Genomic DNA, 21,194 nt, shown 5'->3' on the forward strand with positions numbered 1-21,194 from the left:
GTACCCCTTATCCTCACTAGGGTCGCGGGCATTCTGGAGCCTATCCCAGCTCTCTTCAGGCGAGAGGCGGGGTACACCCTGAACTGGTCGCCAGCCAATCGCAGGACACTTTAATATAAACAACCATACACACACAGATTTACACCTCCGGGCAATTTAGAGTCTTCAATTATCCTCCCATGCATGTTTTGGGGATGTGGGACGAAACTGGAGTCCCCGTAGAAAACCCACGCAGCCACGGGGAGAACATGCAAACTCCACAAATGCGGGGCCGGGATTTGAACCCCGGTCCTCAGAACTATGAGGCAGATGTGCTAACCAGTCGCCCACCGTTCCACCTTCATGAACATATACGATCAAAAAATCTAGCAAATCTCTATTGTTATTTATTATCAGAATTATTTTAGTTAAGCAATAGTTATCCCTGAAAAATGTTCGTAAAATGGTAAAAAATTGCAATTATTGGAGCACTAACAGGCGACCTCTAGTCCTGAACCAATCACATTATTAGATAGATTTAATGAAATCCCAAAATATTTTGATGACTAATTTATTGATTTTTTCAAATATATAGTTTTTCAACAATTGTTTATATTTAGAAAAATAATAATTTATATTTAATTTTAAAAATTATTTTATTTGATTGATTGTATTTTTAATGGCGGCACGGTGGGCGACTGGTTAGAGCGTCAGCCTCACAGTTCTGAGGACCCGGGTTCAATCCCCGGCCCCGCCTGTGTGGAGTTTGCATGTTCTCCCCGTGCCTGCGTGGGTTTTCTCCGGGCGCTCCGGTTTCCTCCCGGATCCCAAAAACATGCATGAATTGGAGACTCTAAATTGCCCGTAGGCATGACTGTGAGTGCGAATGGTTGTTTGTTCCTATGTGCCCTGCGATTGGCTGGCAACCAGTTCAGGGTGTACCCCGCCTCCTGCCCGATGACAGCTGGGATAGGCTCCAGCACGCCCGCGACCCTAGTGAGGAGAAGCGGCTCAGAAAATGGATGGATGGATGGATGTATTTTTAATATCTGAACTACTTTCATTTGACATTCTAACTTATTATTTATTTTAAACAATCCATCCATCCATCCATTTTCTGAGCCACTTCTCTTCACTTGGGTCGCGGCAGTGCTGGAGCTTATCCCAGCTATCATTGGGCAGGAGACGGGGTACACCCTGAACTGGTTGCCAGCCAATCGCAGGGCACATACAAACAAACAACCATTCGCACTCGCATTCACACCTACGGGCAATTTAGAGTCTCCAACTCATGCATGTTTTTGGGGTGTGGGAGGAAACCGGAGTGCCTGGAGAAAACCCACGCAAGCACGGGGAGAACATGCAAACTCCACACAAGCGGGGCCGGAGATTGAACCCCAGTCCTCAGAACTGTGAGGTTGATGCTCTAACCAGTCATCCACCGTGCCGCCTATTTTAAATAATCCATCCATCCATTTTCTGAGCCGCTTCTCCTCACTAGGGTTGCGGGCATGCTGGAGCCTATCCCAGCTATCATCGGGCAGGAGGCGGGGTACACCCTGAACTGGTTGCCAGCCAATCGCAGGACACATACAAACAAACAACATTCGCACTCGCATTCACACCTACGGGCAATTTAGAGTCTCCAACTCATGCATGTTTTTGGGGTGTGGGAGGAAACCGGAGTGCCTGGAGAAAACCCACGCAAGCACGGGGAGAACATGCAAACTCCACACAGGCGGGGCTGGGGATTGAACCCCAGTCCTCAGAACTGTGAGGTTGACGCTCTAACCAGTCATCCACCGTGCCACCTATTTTAAATAATCCATCCATCCATTTTCTGAGCCGCTTCTCCTCACTAGGGTCGCGGGCATGCTGGAGCCTATCCCAGCTATCATCGGGCAGGAGGCGGGGTACACCCTGAACTGGTTGCCAGCCAATCGCAGGACACATACAAACAAACAACATTCGCACTCACATTCACACCTATGGGCAATTTTGAGTCCCCAATTAATGCATGTTTTTGGGATGTGGGAGGAAACCGGAGTGCCCGGAGAAAACCCACGCAGGTACGGGGAGAACATGCAAACTCCACACAGGCGGGACCGGGGATTGAACCCCACTCCTCAGAACTGTGAGGCTGACGCTCTAACCAGTCGTCCACCGTGCCGCCTATTAATAATATTAATTTTAATTAATAGTCATCTTCATTTTTTAAAATATAATTTACATCTTCAATCTAAGTTTGGTAGGAATATGGCAAGAGATGTGAGATCTTTAAATATATCAGTTCTTCTTTTCAGATAGCTTAATCTTTACATACTTAAATGATTTTAATTTTTATTCATTTATATCAGTGACTGAGTGTTTGCGAAGTTGAATGTGTCTAGCGTGGGGTAATTACCCCATGCTGCATCTCCACCCCTGTTTGATTGACACACAATTTTAGTGTGATGAGTAATGAGCTTTATCAATTAAATCAATCCATGTGCGCCTCGGAGTTCATTTCTAATTAGCTAACACGACGGCCGACCTGCGGGAATGCCGGGGTGTCTCTCCCACACACACAAAAAAAAGGCCTTCACCAAAATGTCATGTGCATGCATGCTGTCATGCTGGATGAAGCGCATGTGGTGAATGAGAAGTGGGCCTGGGAGTGGACCACAGGGAACACCCTTCCATCATCTGTCTAAACAGGCCTGCAGGGCTCCGATCACCACACGAAAAAAGAAGAAAAAAGAGAAAAACAACACACTCTTCTTGCCGAGATGTGCTTTTTGCTTTGTGCTGGATCACACATTTATGTGTAATAGTCTTTAAAAATCTCAATCCCCTTGGGTGGGTATTCATATAGCAACGGGGCCCATTCACAGTTTTGGGGACCTGTCAGTGTTGCTGGCAAGCCTCATTGTGTGCCCCATAATGGCTCATTAAATCTTTTCTTGCAGCCTCTCCTATCTCTCAAAGAGCACTCCTTGACCGAGGAGACGGGTCAGCGAGTGCAGGCTGATGAGTTGATTTACCTTCTTCAAATAACTTCGCGTGGATTTAATGAGTGAGACGCGTTCGTTGCAATTTCGGGAACCTGGGGGTGGGTGGTATGGGGGTTTGCCATGTCTGTCAAAGCGCCCAAGCATGAAAAAGCAGATCTGTTTTTCCTCAAATTAATTGCCTCAACTCAAATCAACAGCATGCATTCATTAGTCGCCAATTGAAGAAATAAACACCTCTCCTCCAATAGACGTCGTGCCACAATTTGTAGCAGAGTACGTCTCCCACTTGAATAAATAAATGTCTTCACTCAAATAGACACGCTGCCTCAATTTGTTTTCAATTAAGCATATAAATACCTCTCCTCAACCAGATCAAGTCACCGGTAGAAGAAATTAATGCCTCTCCTCAAATTGACGCAACGCCTCAATTTGTTGCCAGGTGCATTATCCAGTTGAATAAACAAACACCTCATTTCAAATAGATGCCTTAGTTGCAGGGTGAGGAAAACATCTCCTCAAATAGACGTCGTACCTCAATAAGTCGCCATTAAAAAAAATAAATAGCTTTCCTCAAATAAACACCATGCCTCAATTCGTCACTGGTGGAAGAAATGAATGCCTTAAATAGATGCTCTGTCTCAATTCGTCAACTTAAGAAATGTTTCTTGTCAAATAAATGCCTTACTTGTTGGTTGCAGAAATAAAAGCTCTCTCATCAAATAGAAGCAGAGCCTCAAATTGTCAAAATAAATAAATAATAAATGTCTCTCCTCAAATACATGCCCTGCCCCAATTAGTCATTAGCGGAAGAAATACACGCCCCTCCATAAAGAGACGCCATGCCTTAATTCGTTGCCTGGTGCATCGTCCACTTGAACAAATAAACATCTCTTCTCAAATAGATGCCTTATTTGCCGGTTGAAGAAAAAAAAGGCCCTCTCTTCAGACAGACGGCATGCCTCAATTAGCCGGGGGTAGAAGAAATGAACACCTCTCCTCAAGAAGACACCATACCTCAATGTGTTGCCAGGTGCATCCTCAACTTGAATAAATATGTAAACATCTCTCCTCAAATAGACACTATGCCTTAGTGAGTTGCCACTTTTAAAAACAATAAACGCCTCGTTCCAAATTGACGCAATACCTTATTTCATCGCTTGAATAAATGAGCACCTCTCTTCAAATAGATGCTACACTTCAATTCATGGCTTGGGCAGCCGTGGCCCAATGGTTAAGATCATCGCCTGCCACCGTGGGGGACCTAGGCTCAAGACCCCGACTGGACCATCCGCCAACATCTCCCGGACTCACGGCTGTGGTGTCCTTGAGCAAGACACTGATACCCCGAAATGCTCCCCGGGCGCTTCATGCTGCCCCCTGCTCCAGTGTGTTCCACTAACTTGTGTATGTGTTCACTGTGAGGGGTTAAATGCAGAGAACAAATTTCGTGTGCATGCATGCATGTTCATGACAATAAAAGGTGATTCTATTCTATTCTATTGATGTGAAGTTCACTTGGACTAACATGCTCTAGAAGCCATGCCTCACTCACAATACAGTTAAGCCCAATCGTTTGTCGACTTTCTTGTGTATTTTCTGGCCAAAATACCCAACACAAGCATGAGTTAATTTGAGGCATCCTCTCAAACAGAAGCCGCTTAATAAATAAATAAATCATGGAGTCTTTTGTGATAAAGTTTTGGGATCCTTTCACACTTAAATAAGACCTGCATATTTTGTTTTGTTATCATGCAAAAGCAATTTTTCTGTCAATACTCAAATAATCAGAAAGAAGATGAGTAGAACAATCGATTCTAAAAATATTCGATAGTCCCTATCCTAATAGGAAGTGTTTATTATAAGAGTGTGGGAAAAGTTAATAAGAGCGCGGGAAGGGTCATAAAGCTTTAAAATACATACAAGTGATAAAATATGTATATATATATATGGTCGCTACTTTAAGGATTTTCGTCTATCGTGGTGTATTCTTGAGAATGAGGGACCACTGTATACATACAGTATATGTGAATGGACAAATATTTTTACATAAAGGGCTCTATTTTCGTAACTAGCGCAAATGCAGTGCTGCACTTGGCATAACTTTATGAGGTGGTGGGCTAGACCTGGTATTTTTGTGGACTGGCGTGCCGCCAGCGCATTTAAAATAGGACATATGCGCTGGTTTAGGCAGCACCACAGCTGACTTCAATTCTGTCCAATTGAAGCGGCATATTTCATTCCCTTTTAAAGTGGCGGAAATAGTCTCATATGAAGACGTGCGGCACGGTGGACGACTGGTTAGAGCTTCTGCCTCACAGTTCTGAGGACTGGGGTTCAATCCCCGGCCCCACCTGTAAGGAGTTTGCATGTTCTCCCCGTGCCTGCATGGGTTTTCTCCAGGCACTCCAGTTTCCTCCCACATCCCAAAAACATGCGTGCTCGGTTAATTGACAACTCTAAATTGCCCGTAGGTGTGAATGTGGTTGTTTGTTTATATGTGCCCTGCGATTGGCTGGCAACCAGTTCAGGGTGTACCCCGCCTCCTGCCCGATGATAGCTGGGATAGGATGCAGCACACCCGCGACCCTAGTGAGGAGAAGCGGCTCGGAAAATGGATGGATGGATGGATGAAGACGTGTCTCTATGCTGAAGAGGCCTCAGCAATCTGTGCGTGACTGGAAAACTGAATGTTAGTGGTTAGCTCATGCATTTCACTGGAGTTCATAGAGCCAAAGAATTGACAGCTCTTCAAAGTGTTATAAGTAAGTCATATATGAATCATATATTCACCCCTCAAAATGTTCAGTGGATTCATACCTATCCATAGATATAAAGTTTGTTTTATATTTGTATGTTTTATACCATCTATGGAAAACAAAAGCTGGATTGTGTTATGACCATCACTCAAAATATACAGCATTTTCCTCCGAAAAAATTCAAAGTGAAATTTTTGTTGTGATATAATTAGAGCCATGAATAAATCAATAAGTCATAACATTTTTCATATGCATTAAGATTTTGGAGCAATGGCAGTTTTTTCCCCAAAAGTTACAGTGGCGTTCATGGAGCCAAAGAATGGACAGCTCTTCAAAGTGTTTATCCAACCATTTTCTGAGCCGCTTCTCCTCACTAGGGTCGTGGGCTGCTGGAGCCTATCCCAGCTATCTTACGCCGGGAGGCGGGGTACACCCTGAACCGGTCGGCAGCCAATCGCAGGGCACATAGAAACAAACAACCATTCGCACTTAGATTTACACCTATGGGTAATTTACAGTCTCCAATCAACCTACCATGCATTTTTTTGCAATGTGGTAGGAAACCGCCTGGAGAAAAAAACCCATTCAGACACGGGGAGAACATGCAAACTCCACACAGGCGGGACCAGGATTTGAACCCCGGTCCCCAGAACTGTGAGGCAGATGTGCTAACTAGTCGGTCACCGTGACCGAAGTGTTTTTTTGGTTTGTTTTACATTCAACCACTCAAAATGTTCAGCGGCTTTAGACCTATCCATAGACATATATTTTTGTTTTATGCCCTTTTTGGGTGGCACGGTGGACAACTGGTTAGAGCGTCAGCCTCACAGTTCTGAGGACCTATTCACTCGGGACGAGTTAAATCTAACAAACCATGGCTTTTGTCCAGTTTCTGGCTTCCCCAAAATTATCTGAGTAATTCCTCAGTAACATGTTTGTTTGCCTCTTCCACTAACACTTCCACTTCCATCACTTCAAACTTCATTTTGCGCTAGCCAAGCTCTCCCAAATTTTCCGTGGTGAAATCTATAGTTACCTAAAGCGCAAGCCTCTATTAAATGCAGCAATCTACACCACTTTTACACCTGTTGCCATCAGCAGGCGAAATCTGTGACTGAGCGAACGCACAATTAACTCCTGATATTTAGTAAAAGACTGCAATCTTAGTAAATCTCGCGCTAAAAGATTACCATCAGCGCGTACAGTCAGTGCAATTTAGCGCCTGCTATTTGGGATGTTTGTAAATAAGGCCCTATGTGTGTATGAGAATGGACCGATTCATCTTTACACTACCTGGTGTCTCAGAAACGTTACAGATCTGGTGTCACAAAAAAAAGTATATTTCAAATCCAAACTACAAACTCCAAGTTTTCCCCTTGGAAGTAATCCTCCTGGAGCCTAACACACTTTATTAGCCTTCTCTGTCACGCCTCCATGCAATCCTGGAAGGATTCTTCCATAATTCTACGCACTACTGTCATCACGGCCATCTTGATATCGTCCACGTCATCAAAACCGGTCCCCTGGAAAAATTACTGAGAGCCAGGTCAGGTGAGTAGCAAGGTTTCTCCAGCATGGTGATGTTTTTCTTGGCTAGACTCTGTCAGATTCTCAGGTTATTGAGAGCAGCTAGGAGTTGTCCTGGCACAAGTCTCACTTCTTATTGCACATTGAATAGCGCAAACACCGCAGGGTACTTTTGCAGATAGGCTGGTTGATTGTCCGGCCCACATTGAATAGGACAACTCGTAGTTTGGGTTTCAAATATATCTTTTGCGAAACCAGTCCTGGAACTTGTCTGACACGCCTCGTATGTGTGTATGTGAATGGACAGTCAGTTCTTAACAGTATGTGTTTATGTAACCTTGAAACCTTGTACGTCTGTAACGCTGTAAAACATGGACCCTCAACTTTATCTCCAGGTTTTTTGCTTAGTTAAATGAAAAAGCATCAGCCAAAATATAAGTTGCACTCAGCTCCCATAGACCTGAACATGGTCAAAACATCATTTGCAACGGTGGGTCTGCACGAGGTTGATCACATGTGAAATGGTTATGAATTAAAAGCAGCAATATGGTCCATTTATGCCAAATCATTGTGAACACAATTCCATCATATCTCCTATCATATTCTCAAAATATTCTGCAGTTTGACTCTCAAATTTGGGGAAACTGTCCATTGAATTCACTGTTCAACAATTAGAATCTGATTTAATATAATAAAGAGTTTGTCCCTTAAAACACATACACGCTCCACTGTGTGTGAAGATAAATAATCAAAAACGTCTAACTCCGCTTTGACCCGTGAAGGCCCCCTCTCTTTATCTCCTGGCATGGCCGCCGGCTGAAGCACTTTGGGGGTCAAGTAGAATACGCAAGGACACTTCAACTCTTTTGTGATGATGTGCCAACATGTCTGCGCTTTGGGCTGCTAATACAGTACATCCCTCCTAGGACATGCAAATATAACGCGCATGTGGGACGGGGCAGGGCCGAGAAGAAAATCGCCTGTGCTCGCACGTGTTTAAATTGAAAAGCAAACAGTTATATACACGTCGGTAGAATTTGTTGGATTTTCTGATGTGATTGTGCGCCAAGCTAACATAGTCTAAATAGTGTAAATCTAAATCTCATAGTCTAAATCTTGACACACTGCTCCTTCTTTTCTAACAACACAAACAGACTCAAATGCATCTTTATCAAATGTGTCGTGACCTGAATAAAAGCTTGTGCTTATGTAAATAGATACACATATGTTTATATTATGTGTGTATTTGAACGCGGCAGTGCGGTGATATAGTGGTTAGCACGTCTGCCTCCCATTTCTAAGGTTTGGAGTTTGAATCTCAGCTCCGCCTCCGACTCTTGTATGGAGTTTGCATGTTCTCCCCCTGCTTGCGTGGGATTTCTGTGGGTACTCCCACTTCCCAAAACATGCATGTAAGCTTCACTGAAGATTCCAAATCAACCATAGGTGTGAATATGAGTGTGAATGAACGTTTGTCCATATGTGCTTGGCTGCCGATCAGTCCAGGGCGTACACCGCCTTTCACCCAAAGTCAGCTGGGATAGGCTCCAACTCACCCTAGTGAGGATAAGCAGTATAAAAAAATGGATGGATTGATGCAAATAGACACACATTTGTTTACATATTGCGCATGGATGAACGTATACTATAGATGGTTACATTGTGTGTGTATGATAATGGACAGACAGGTCTTTACATGCGGATGGACACATGTTTACACTGTGTGTGTGTGTTGACGAACAATGTCTATGTTTATGTAATTGGACATGTAGCTGTTTGCATTTTGCAAGTATGTGAATGGACATATTGACGTTTACATTTTGCATGTATGTGAAAAGAGATGTTTTCATTGTGTGCGCGAATCGACAAGACATGTTTACATTTTGTCCATGTGTGCTTTGTTAAAAAAGAGAAAAACAAAAGTTTCACAAAAATCCAAAGGTACAAGCATAAAAACACTGGCAGACTTAATCCTTTGATGCTGGCTGGAATGAGGTCTCGTGAGGTGAGGTGATGTCCAAAATCACCACGTTACTCATAATCGACCCTCTTTAGCTGCACTTAGACTGAGCAAAGGCAGCCTGGCCACTAGTAATAGACCAAACATAAATGTCCCATGTTTTGTCGGCTCATTTAAGCAGTTATTTGAATCTTTGGTTTACTGGTCTTTACTCCCCCACAAAGAAATCTGAAATATGTTGCTCACATTAGTCACTGAGCTCTAGTTTGTCCACGCTAGTGATATAAATTGCACATTTTTGGGGCGTATTTCACACTGTAGCATCCATTCGCCTTTCCTCGAATTCCTCAACAAAAAGGAAAAAACAGAAATATTTTCATGTTTAAATGTGCTCCCTGCAGTATTAAGTGATGCAGTGTGTCACGCTCAGCTTTGCTCTGCTCAAGTCAAACACATCCTGCAAGAAGTGTCCTTTGCGTGACTCCATACTGGGGAGAAAATGTAACTCAAACAATAACAAAACCGGGTGTATCTACCGCACCGCTATTCATAGCGTAGCATGCATGCTGAAATCCAGTTTTATTCTGTGTGTGCCTGTGTCTGCGCACGTCTGTGTGTGTGGGTGCGTGTTTGTGTGTGCGTGTGTGCGTGCGCCACTTCTGCCATGTCATAGAAGTTGATGTCATTTAAGTGAGAGATGCTGGATGGCATTTACTCTTTTGACGAGAGCTAAATGTTGCGCAGTGTGTCGAATCACGAAGGATCCTCACTCAGCGCTGTGAAAATGACCTTTTTTCACAAACCTCTTGATACACTCTTCTTTCTCTATGTGGAGGGAACAAATACAGTAACTCTGCAGACAGTGGTGTATTTTTAACAGTAAATGGACATACAGATACTCTATATGTATTTATATGAAAACAGACTGATGTGTACATTATGTGAGTGGACAGACAGATGTTTATATTGTGCAAGTAAATGGAGAGATACCTTTACATTGTATGAATGACAACAGGTGGATACACAGAGTCATGTTGTGGCACCCATCCTCAACCCTTTGGAGAATCCTCAAAACAGCAACCCTGCAAGGCTATTCTGACATTCTGCAAAGAAATCCAAGCAAAAACTCTCCAAAAACTCACATTGTACATATTTTATTTTGCGCGGAAACAGGCCGGGGAGAGTGAAGGTGTGAAAATGACCTATGCAAATTTATGGAGTTTCTGACTGTCCTCTTCCATGATACAAAAAAAAGAACCTCCAAATACCAAAAACATCTTTAAGCATGAAAATGAACCATCTCAAAGAAATTCAAGCAGAAACTCTCCAGAAGCTAATAAGTTTAATGGCTATAAGAAGCTACTACCAAATAAGGGTCTAATGTCAAAACGTAACCTGACTCACATTTTTGATTTCAGTAAATATGACTTCCTAATTGCTGCAAATTCAAAAATTACTATTTTCAGTCCTTTAAAACTGTCTTGAAACTGTGTTGCACATGATAATTTGAAACAGTGCATATTACTTTTTATTATTATTTTTTTTTGTATACAGCTACAAATGCCTTGGAATTCCACAGACAAGTGGCAACCACAAGGACACAGGTCGAAGGGCAGCCAAATACGTAAAGAGGATGAGGCAGATCCTGAACAGCAAGAATAAGAGGAATCAGATATCCCACTGGCATAATACCCTGGCCACTGGAAGAGATGAAAGCCACTGATATCAAGACAAAAAAACTCCTTACAATGCATGGAGGGTCCCAGCAAAGGCTGTACAAAACACATGGGGTTTGGGGGTGGGTGGTCAAGGACTAGCATGTATCACAGGCACTATCCAGGAGGATACAACAGGCCTCCAAGAATAAATCAAGAAGTTGGCCCCGAGGTACGGTCTGCAAAATTAGTGCTTCAGACAACAGAAGGCCAGTAAGGAGAAGGAGCCGGCTGTCATGGAAAGACAAGCCCCTGCATTGCATGTACCACAGAAAAATTGCAGTGGCAAGTGGCTGACTTTGATAAAATATACCGCTGTCTGGAAAAGGCTGGACTGAAACACAGCATGGAGACAATAATCATAGAAGATCAACAGAGGCCGGGGTCTACCACATCAGACAGGATCCCACATGCACATACATATCTGTAGCAAATATGGACTAGAAGTCCCAGAATCAAGATGGCAGACACCACCAAAGGTGGTCAAGAACAACCAGGTCAAGATCCTGTGGGACTTCCAGATTCAGAATGACAAACTGGTGATGACCAACCACCCTGACATAGTGGGTAAATGTCAGAAGACAGCAGTCGTGATCGACGTAGCAATCCCGAGTGATAGCAACATCTGGAAAAACGAACACAAAAAGATGGGGAAATACCAAGGAGTGAAGGAAGAACTAGATAAATGTGGACGGTGACGATGATGAATAGTGGTCCCCTTAGACATCAGGGCACTGGTAGCCCAAGCTAAGTGAATGGCTCCAGCAGATACCAGGAACAACACTGACATTTCTGTGCAGAAGAGCGCAATACTGCGAACAGCTAAGATGCTGCGCAGAAACTTCAAGCTCAGGTGGACGAGAAAACAATTTGATAGATAGATAGATAGATAGATAGATAGATAGATAGATAGATAGATAGATAGATAGATAGATAGATAGATAGATAGATAGATAGATAGATAGATAGATAGATAGATAGATAGATAGATAGATAGATAGATAGATAGATCAGGCAAGTGAGAAGTATAGTTTCCTTAAATGATCCAAAAGACCAACAGAATCCAATAAATTTTAACTCTAAAAGTCTCTTTGGAAAAACCAATGTAACACTCTTCATTTGACTTCCATTTTACCTCGAAAATCGACATTCAAAGGGTCAGACAGAGGTGTCATGTGAAGTGTTTTTCCCCCCTCGAAATATTCAAATGGGGTGGGAAACGTCGATGGGGAAAAGTCAAAGAGTCAGTCAGGTGGTGACAAGTTATTCTGCTGTGTGACACATGACATTTGTGTGAGGTTGCATCTGAAGTAGGCTGGCATTGAGGCAAAGCTGGCATTTTACTCTGTTTGCCTAACTGGCGTTCATCAGCGAGCCCCGCCGCACTCGCATGCCACCCACGACCACATGAAACATGCAAATGGCAGCTGGCAGTGCGATGTTGTGCTGACTTTTGTGGTTATTGTTGCCCACAAGTTTGTCCATATGGTGTTTACAAATGATTGCGTTCTTTGAGTCATTACGATTGTATATGAATCAACGCGTTTCCATAATGTGAATGGTCAACCAGCTGACAGGGTGAATGGACAGACAGGTATTAATGCATGTGTTTTTGTAAATGGACAGACACGTTATGTATTTATGTTCAGGGACACGAGATTTTTACAGTATTTGTGTACAGGCCATATTCTCCCATGTGCGTAAGTCAGAAAACTCAACTAAAATGTGGGCGTTCCCTGTCAAATCTGGCCCTGCAGTTATGCGTTTTTTCCTCTGGACTTATGCACTTTTGCTCTTCTGCACTCCAAAGGCTGTAGTGAGTCTAACGCCCCATGAAGGTAAAACATCATATTGCATGCTTTGATTCCGTTAATTGCCCACTAAACGCGCGGCGATGGCTGACTCATGCTGATGATGATGCTGTGATACACCTGGCCCATAACGCTCACCTACAGTATACTCACCAACACTTACCGACTACCCAACAGCCATAATGTGTCCCTAGCACTTTACACTGAGAGCCAAACATCGACATTTTATATCATATTAATTGGTGAAAAAATATGAGCACCAACTGACTTCTTCACCTCTGTGAGTGTGAGGACCTTTTTCTAATTCAAACATGCTGCTGGCAGCTTGGAGTTTTCTGTTTTTTTTTTTTTAAACGCAAGGCTCCCACTATTACGACAATTACAGTCATCGTAATGGCACAATGGTGGGTTAGATATTGAATCATTTGTTTTTATTTGCTGCTATGTCAAGTGACTCTCCCAGTCTCTGGCGAAAGGAAGGTTGTAGGGCATCGCTGATCTATAGAATGGCAGGCATCCCCCCTCTAAACCTGCGTTCAGTCATTAGCAGAGAATTCTGATTAAATTACTTTTATTGGATTTAATTAATACATAATAATAATAAAAACATGTGCTCTCCTCAAAGTCTAAAGTGTTAGACGTTGCAGTGGACGTCACACTGGCGACGACTGAATGTATTTCAACTAAAGTGTGCTATATTTTCCAAATGGATTTCTATGACATTGACAAGTCTCAGGAAATCTCAATTTTCCATGATTTACAGCCAGCCTCAGAATCACGCCTATTTGGTAGTTGCACACAAATTCCCACGTTACTCACAGTGGGTGTGTCAGAATTTTGGACAGGAGAATGCACGTTGCTGAAAAGTGGACAAGCTAGGTGTGTAAAAAAAGACTGATGCACGCGTAAGCAGGATAATATGATCCAATGTGAATAGAGAGATGCATGTTTATGTGCAAATGTTAATAGATAAGCACTTTTTTACATATTGTGCGTATAAGAATGGACAGACAGATGTTTATGTAAATGGACAGGCGTGTTTACATTCTGTGTTATATGAGTGGGCAGACTTTCAGTTTTGGAATGTGAGAGGAAGTTGGAGTACCTACAGAAAACCAACATAAGCATTGGGAGAGGAGCCAAACCCCACACAGTCGAGATTTGAACCCAGAACCTTTCGACTGTGAAGCAGACGTGCGAACGACCAGTCTACTGTGCTGCCCGTGAGGTATTGAACTTTATTTAATTATCTATTCAGCCTGTTTCCTTCCTGTTCCCTCCTCCTTAATCATACTCTTGCCTCAGTGCTCAGGCTTAACACGCAACAGCTCTTTCCGGTTGAGTGCCGACCCCCGTCAAGCGAAGGTCAGACTGAATATCCCGTGATGCCTCTGTCCTGGCCTCCCGGAAGTGGTGGAGGGCATGCTTGGGGGGAAGAAGAGGAATTCTCCTACCCAGTGATTCTTTTGAACTTTTCCTCTCTTTTAAATGGCATCACAGAGACTGATGTCTCCACAAACTGCTTTCCACACAGAGTGCAGGCTGGATGGATGTTTAATAACAGGGAACCTGTAAGAGGACGGGCAATGGGCAGGTCAGGTGAAAAGGTGCTTTGATTGGCAATCAGGTGCTATTCAGTGTTTTCCGATCACCAGAAATGCAGGTGAAGGTGTCTAATTGTGTGTTTTGATTGTGCAAACGGGACAATTGGTGGCCCTGTCGTTGTTGTTAAGATGTTGATGGATTCTGGTTCTGTTTGCTTTGGAATGATCGTGCATGAATGGACAGGCTGATGCATATGTGGATGGACTAACAGACATTTATGTGAATATGTAAATAACACTTTATGTGCAACTGTGTACTAGGGGCGGGTTAGACGCATTTTGGTAATTTCGTAGACCAGCACAACCCGGTGGATCTGAGAGTGGGCTGGCTGTGTCACTGTGGGTGTATTTGCAGCCAATTTCTTTCGCTGCCAATCAAAGCGTCTCCTCCCATTCCCTTTAAATGTGGTGTATCTGACAGTCTCAATGGAGACATCTCTGTGCGGAAGAGGACAATGCGTCATCGCAGCGATCTGTGCGTGAGTGGAGCATTGTCACTGGTCTGGCCGGTGTGGCAACAGACAATGTGAGCGGGTATACAGATTGAGCTGCTGATAAATTCTTGCAACTTAAATATGTCTGCAGAGCTCAGTATCTGTCTGCCCGTGTCTTGATCAAATTCACCAAATCACAGTTAAATGTGGTCTGAGCGCATCTCCAAGCATCTCCACAGCGCCGGAACGCCTGGCTTGAAGAAGACTAGTCTGCCAAATTGGCAAACATGCGCAGCCTTGTGCTTGCACAAAAATCTGAATCCGCCAGCATTTGCACCACGCCGCAGATGCGCGATCGAGAAAAATAGAGCCCTATATGTGTATGTGAATGCACTGACCTATTTTTATGACTTTTTCATTTTGTGTTACTGCGAATGGGCTGACAGATGTTTACATTACTGTGTGTGCATATGTAAATGGGAAGAATGATGTCTTCACAACTCCACAGTGATGCTTTCACTTCACACCTTTCACCTCAGAGACCAAAAAAAGATCCATGAAGTCGGGGTGACGGGAACTTTTTGAATTGATGCCACAATTACAATCACGCTCATATCTCGGAAATGCCTCTACATGCTTTGCGGTCCCACTGCTATCTGGATGGGCGCACAGAGAGAAATGCCAATCAACGCTGTTGTTTTATCAACTCACTGGCGAGCCTCTTCACTCTGTGTGCATAATTACAAGGGCACCTCCCTCCCAGGGCACATATACAGTGCTGTACAAACATACCTGCAGTAGGATGACAACACTGTTTGGATTTTAATTGATGTATAGAAAGTCCATAAATTGGATGGGATTCATTGGAAGCTTGCACAATTATGAGTACAGTCATAACGTCCTTCAAATTTCCGTTGTGTCTTTGGGAAAAATATACTCATACAGGGAAGGTAAAAAATACAAATAAAGCTCAACAACTCAAAATTGCAGGTTAGTCCATGAAGGGAGCTTTGCATGGTTGACTTCGATAATTAATTAGATTACCGAATTTCCTCAAATCGGACCATCCATCTTATAGTCGCTGCTCCCTAATTTGTCGACAGGTACGTCATCCGCTTTCAATAAATAAACACCTCCATCAAATAGATACATCCTTCATCCATCCATCCATCCTTTTTCTGCACTTTTTTTCCTCCTCGGAGCTGTGGGTGAGCTGAAGCCGATCCCAGCTGACTTTAGGTGAGAGTGTCGCCAGCGATCACAGGGCATTGACAAGCAACCATTCACACTCACACCGATTGAAAATTGTCTATTCACATGAACACCACTCTGTCCATTCACCGTCCTACACTGTAACACTAGTAATGTACACATTTGTTTACCTGTTTCGGAAATGTAAACATCTGTCCATTAACACATAGGTCAAATACACAACTGAACATCTATCAGTCACTTCACATGTGTAAATGAAAATCAATATGCCTAATTACATAAACACATCACTTAAAGAGCTGTCTGTTGATTCATCCATCCATTTTCTATAGTGCTTGACCACATTTGAGCTAGACCCTATCCAAGCAACGGCCAGAGGTGGGGTACATCCTGCACTGGTCGCCAGATAATAGCAGAGCGCATACTGTATAGCCAAATATGCATTCCCACTAACCTAACGTGCATGTTTTGGTAATGTGGGAGGAAGCAAGAGTACCCAGAGGAAAAAAAAAAGAATATGTAAATGCCACACAGGAAGACCGCAGCCAAGACTGAAACCCTCAACCTCAGTATTATGAGGCAGGTGTGTCAGCCAATAGCACACATAGCTAGTGCCTCATTTTTCCACTCTGGAAAACACAAAAAAATGCATGAGACATTTAATTATCTCAGTTCATATACGCTCTCCCTCACAGCCCATTTGAAACGAGTAGATAACTGCCATGCTAACCAAAACAGCAGCATATACCAAGGCATGCAAATAGTCTTACGTATTAATATCAGTGTGGTGACTTACTGTGTGTTGCTTCCCACTATTCAAAACAATCCCACATTCCATCGAGACCTGAACAACAATTAGTGAGTGTGTTTGCTTCACAGTGTTGTATTTTGGGGAACAACTACACTTCTCGGCAGGGTGCGCAACTGGTTAGCACGTCTGCCTCACAGTTTTGACGACCCGGGTTCAAATCGGGCTTTGCCTGTGTGGCGTTTGCATGTTCTCCCCGTGCCTGCGGGGTTATTCTCCGGGTACTCTGGTTTCCTCCCACATCTCAAAAATTGAAGAATCTAAATTGCCTGTAGGTGTGAATGTGAGTGTGAATGGTTGTTTGTTTATATGTGCCCTGGGATTGGCTAGCGACCAGTTCAGAGTGTACCCCGCCTCTCGCCCAGAGTCAGCTGGGATAGGCTCCAGCACGTCCGTGACCCTAGTGAGGACAAGCGGTATGGAAGATGAATTAACTACACTTCTTTTTATAGGCCCATTTTCTCATAATAATCCTTTTTTAAATTATTTTTTAACTCTACTTTCACTTAAGATAGGCTACATTATAATACACCTGTAAGATTGTTTACTGTTGTTTTAAAAATGCTTTGTACAAATAAAAACCGCCCCCGGTATACAAATGCCTTCCATAAGTAAAAAAAAAAAAATGTATACTGTATTACCTCCTGCAAGCACGAGTTTTTGTTGTTGTTGTTGTTGTTTTTGCTGTAGCTCAACTTTTGATATTGCTAATTTCATAAACCCTTGAGAATTGGCAGATTGCCTCGATCATTATTATTAATTATACACTTTGACTTTATACAGTGTGAATGAAAAGTAATTGCTTTATACTACTCTTTGCCAGGAATCCTTTGTGCTGCAATGCGGAGCACAGTAGTTCCACCTTGACAGAGATCTACGAGGGATTGAGTGCCATTCTACTTACATGATGCAGTTTTTATGAACTACCCCAAATTTGTAATTAAACCTCAAGTCCCATGGAAATCTTGTCAGATTGCTTACCTGTATTTAATAAAGCCCAACGGTTTGTACCTTTGTTCCCAAGGTATAGTAGTCAATTGCCAAGGGTAAAAAATAATGATAAACTCCCACCCTCACCCCCAATTGACAGCATGTAACAACAATTCTTGGGGCTCCTTTCCTACCTCTTCCCATTGGTGGATGTAGCGAATCAGTCTGGAGAGGCGCAGGAGGCGAAGCAAGCTAAGGATCTTTGTGAAGCGGACAATTCGCAAGGCGCGAGCTGTCTTGTAGAAGTCAGAGTCAATGCGTGTCTCCACGATGAGGAAAATGTAGTCCACTGGGATGGAAGAGATGAAGTCAACTACGAACCAGCTGCGAAGATACTTGATCTTGATCTGCTGTGGGTCCAGGATTATCTCCGTGTTGTCCTCCTTGACAATGCCCGTCCGGAAGTTAAGCACAAGGTCTAAGAGGAAGAAGGTGTCAGAAACCACGTTGAAGACGATCCAGGGCGGTGTGTGCTCGTCCTTGAAGAAGGTGATGCCTACGGGGATGATGATAAGGTTGCCCACCATCAACAGCAGCATGGTCAAGTCCCAATAAAACCTGGTCAGGGAGACAAACAAACAACAACAATGTAACGAATTGGGCTCTTTTTGGAGTCTGCACTTTCAGGTAATCCCAGTTTTAGTCAGACCATGCACTGAATTGGTTGCCAGTGATTCTGAACAGTACATTATTATACAAAAAATTATACAATGCCAACTATTGAAGCACTACATGAGCACTCATCCATTATATTTTCTAGACTTGCTGAATATGGGCAAAAAGACAAACTCCACTCTGTGTTGGTCACCCATCAATCACATAGCAATTCTGAATGGGGTATTTACTGGACTTTGATCCAACATCAGCTCCACAAAAAAACAGCTATTTGAACCACTGCACTACCATTCATCCATCAATCCACCTATTCCCTGTTCTGGGTCACTGGAAAGCTGGAACCTACTTAGAGAGAAAGGCAGACTTCATCCTGAATTGGTCGCCAGTCAATCATAGGGCGATTCTGAATGGAGCAGGCAGTGGAAACCAGTCCCACACCAGCTGCACGAAAGCAAACCACTACACTTCTATTCCTCCATTTCCCATGTGCTGCTTTTTCTATTCAATATCGTGTGGAGGCTGGAACCAATCACAGCTGCTGCGACCATCCATACGTTCTCTGTGCCGGTTGTGGGAAAGCTAGTGTTATGGCGAAAGACGGACTACGTCATAGACAATCACATGATCCGGATAGACTGACAACATTCATACATAAAACCACTGAGCAGGTATCAATTCCATGCCAGCTCTCATGCGTCAGCTATGTGAACCACTACACTACCAGCTGTCCCTAGATTCACTCCCATTTTATGATATATAAGACAGTGTTAATGAAGAAATATTTTTCTTACTATACCTGGAATGGAACATGATTCGGCTTTTCAACAACTCGAGGTGTATGCTAAATCAGTCTCTGTTCCAACACCAAAATGTAATTATTTCCAGTTTTTATAATAATGGTACCCCGCGACCTTAACCGGGATGAGCGGAGTTGAAAATGGATGGATAATAATGATGCACCAAAAATTGCTTTATTGACAATCATACTCCACGCAATATGCATGGTAACAATACTGCACATTTGGACAGTATACTTGACGCCAGCATGGATTAAAGGATCTTGAAGCATCCCATTTACAACCCAATTGTTGCTTATATTAGCCTCTCTACGTGACAATTAATCCAGCAGTGAATAAATACGGATTCATTTTAGCTCATTGTTCAGATGCAAATACAAATGCTTATTCCACCCATGTGCCGCTTTGGCCTCATGACAACCACACAACTTGAAAGCTATTTGCTATTTGGCCAGTAAATCCGGACTGGAAGGTCAGCGAGGGTTAACTACTAATTATAAAGCAACCCTGTGAACTCGTCCATCTTCCGAGCATGAGCATTTGGATATAAATTGCACTCTACTGCCCGCTCAGTAATTGAATCCAGATTGGCTCTTTTGTGTTAAGAGTGATATGTCCCTGATACTTCCTAGGATGCACTATGAGGAAGGGTGGAGGGAGTTTTTGCATTGTCCACCGGACCAACGGACTCACATGATTTACCCATCTTAACTGGCCAATAAAGGTCTGTCGCTCTGCCAAAGCAATTTCAAGACGGGAAGCCTCCATACATATCCTGTAGGTACATAACAAGGGTAAGGGGGCTCCATTTCTCTGCAAGCTAGCAAGACTACAGCAATTAATTACAGGTCTTTCGCTTCCCACTGATAACTATTGATTTTGCGGTTGATTCATGCTGTGTTGAAATAAATGTCATAGGGAACAGCAGAAAACTACTGATACAGGGCCACCATTCACAAAGAGGATAACACATCTTTTAAAAAGTCATGAAATGTAAAAATCTACCCTGACCTACTGTGCTTTGACAGTAATTGATCAGTTCTGTCACTCGCTGGTCAGTCCACGTCTCAAAAATTATATGCAGTCGGTTACTACTAGCAGGCACAAGTTGAAACTGACATTCTGCCACCAAATTATAACATGTCCCGGGCACATGTCAAAGACACACCCTTGTAGTGCTGGTACGCCCAGCTTGTTGCAGACCGGCCAACTTAATTGGCAAAGACGAAAATGTATGAAAATCAACATTCAGTTCTTCAGTTCTTGCACTCCACCGCAGATGCGCCGACTACGAAAATAGAGCTCTACATGTCAATCATTACATGTACTGCCAGTATTTGGTTGATTAACTCACTAACTTGTTATTAGTAAGTCTTCAGGTCCATCATCTTATTTAGGACTAGTAACTCATGTCATTGGTCAGTCTACCTGTCTATCAGTACATATTGTATCGGTGATGGATAGATAATAATGATCAATTAATGTATTTCTACAATGCATTTAAAGGATCCCAAGGACGCGTTTATTGTGTCACTCACTGGTCGTCGCTAAGTCTACATATCAATCATTATACATATCACCAGTATTTGATTAGGTCACCAACTCATCATTGATCATCATACAGGTCAATCTTTAGAAGTACCAGTGATTGGCTTATTATTAGTATTAATAATAATAATAATAAATAGTAAACTGTTTGATTCTGTCACCTTCATTTCACTCGACAGTCTACATGCCGATGTGTACATGTAGTACCGGTGATTAATTGATAACTTGTTTTTATATAGCACCTTTAAAGTGTCCCAATTGGCTTTGATTGTGTAACTCACAATTCATTGGTCAGCCTCCAAAAACACTTGATTCCTATGCTGAAGTTAAAATTGTTTTCAGTTCCGTATGAATATGAGCTTGCATTATGGGAGTTGTCTTTACTTCTGCAACAGTGACAACCAATTCAAGAAAATTCTGTCGAAAGTAGACTTACTATTCGTCC

The 21,194-nt window shown here is 42.9% G+C and overlaps 1 protein-coding gene across 1 annotated transcript in view; it reads right to left on the reverse strand.

Annotated features, from left to right (window-relative positions):
- hcn4 (hyperpolarization activated cyclic nucleotide-gated potassium channel 4) overlaps nucleotides 1–21,194 on the reverse strand; it is a 167,619-nt gene that overhangs the window by 105,567 nt on the left and 40,858 nt on the right. The window contains exon 2 of the mRNA XM_061765642.1: nucleotides 17,924–18,347. Within this exon, the coding sequence (XP_061621626.1) occupies nucleotides 17,924–18,347 (424 nt within the window). The remainder of the gene's footprint in view (nucleotides 1–17,923; nucleotides 18,348–21,194) is intronic.

Source organism: Phyllopteryx taeniolatus, chromosome 2 (genome assembly GCF_024500385.1).
Source record: "Phyllopteryx taeniolatus isolate TA_2022b chromosome 2, UOR_Ptae_1.2, whole genome shotgun sequence".
Lineage (NCBI taxonomy): Eukaryota > Metazoa > Chordata > Actinopteri > Syngnathiformes > Syngnathidae > Phyllopteryx > Phyllopteryx taeniolatus.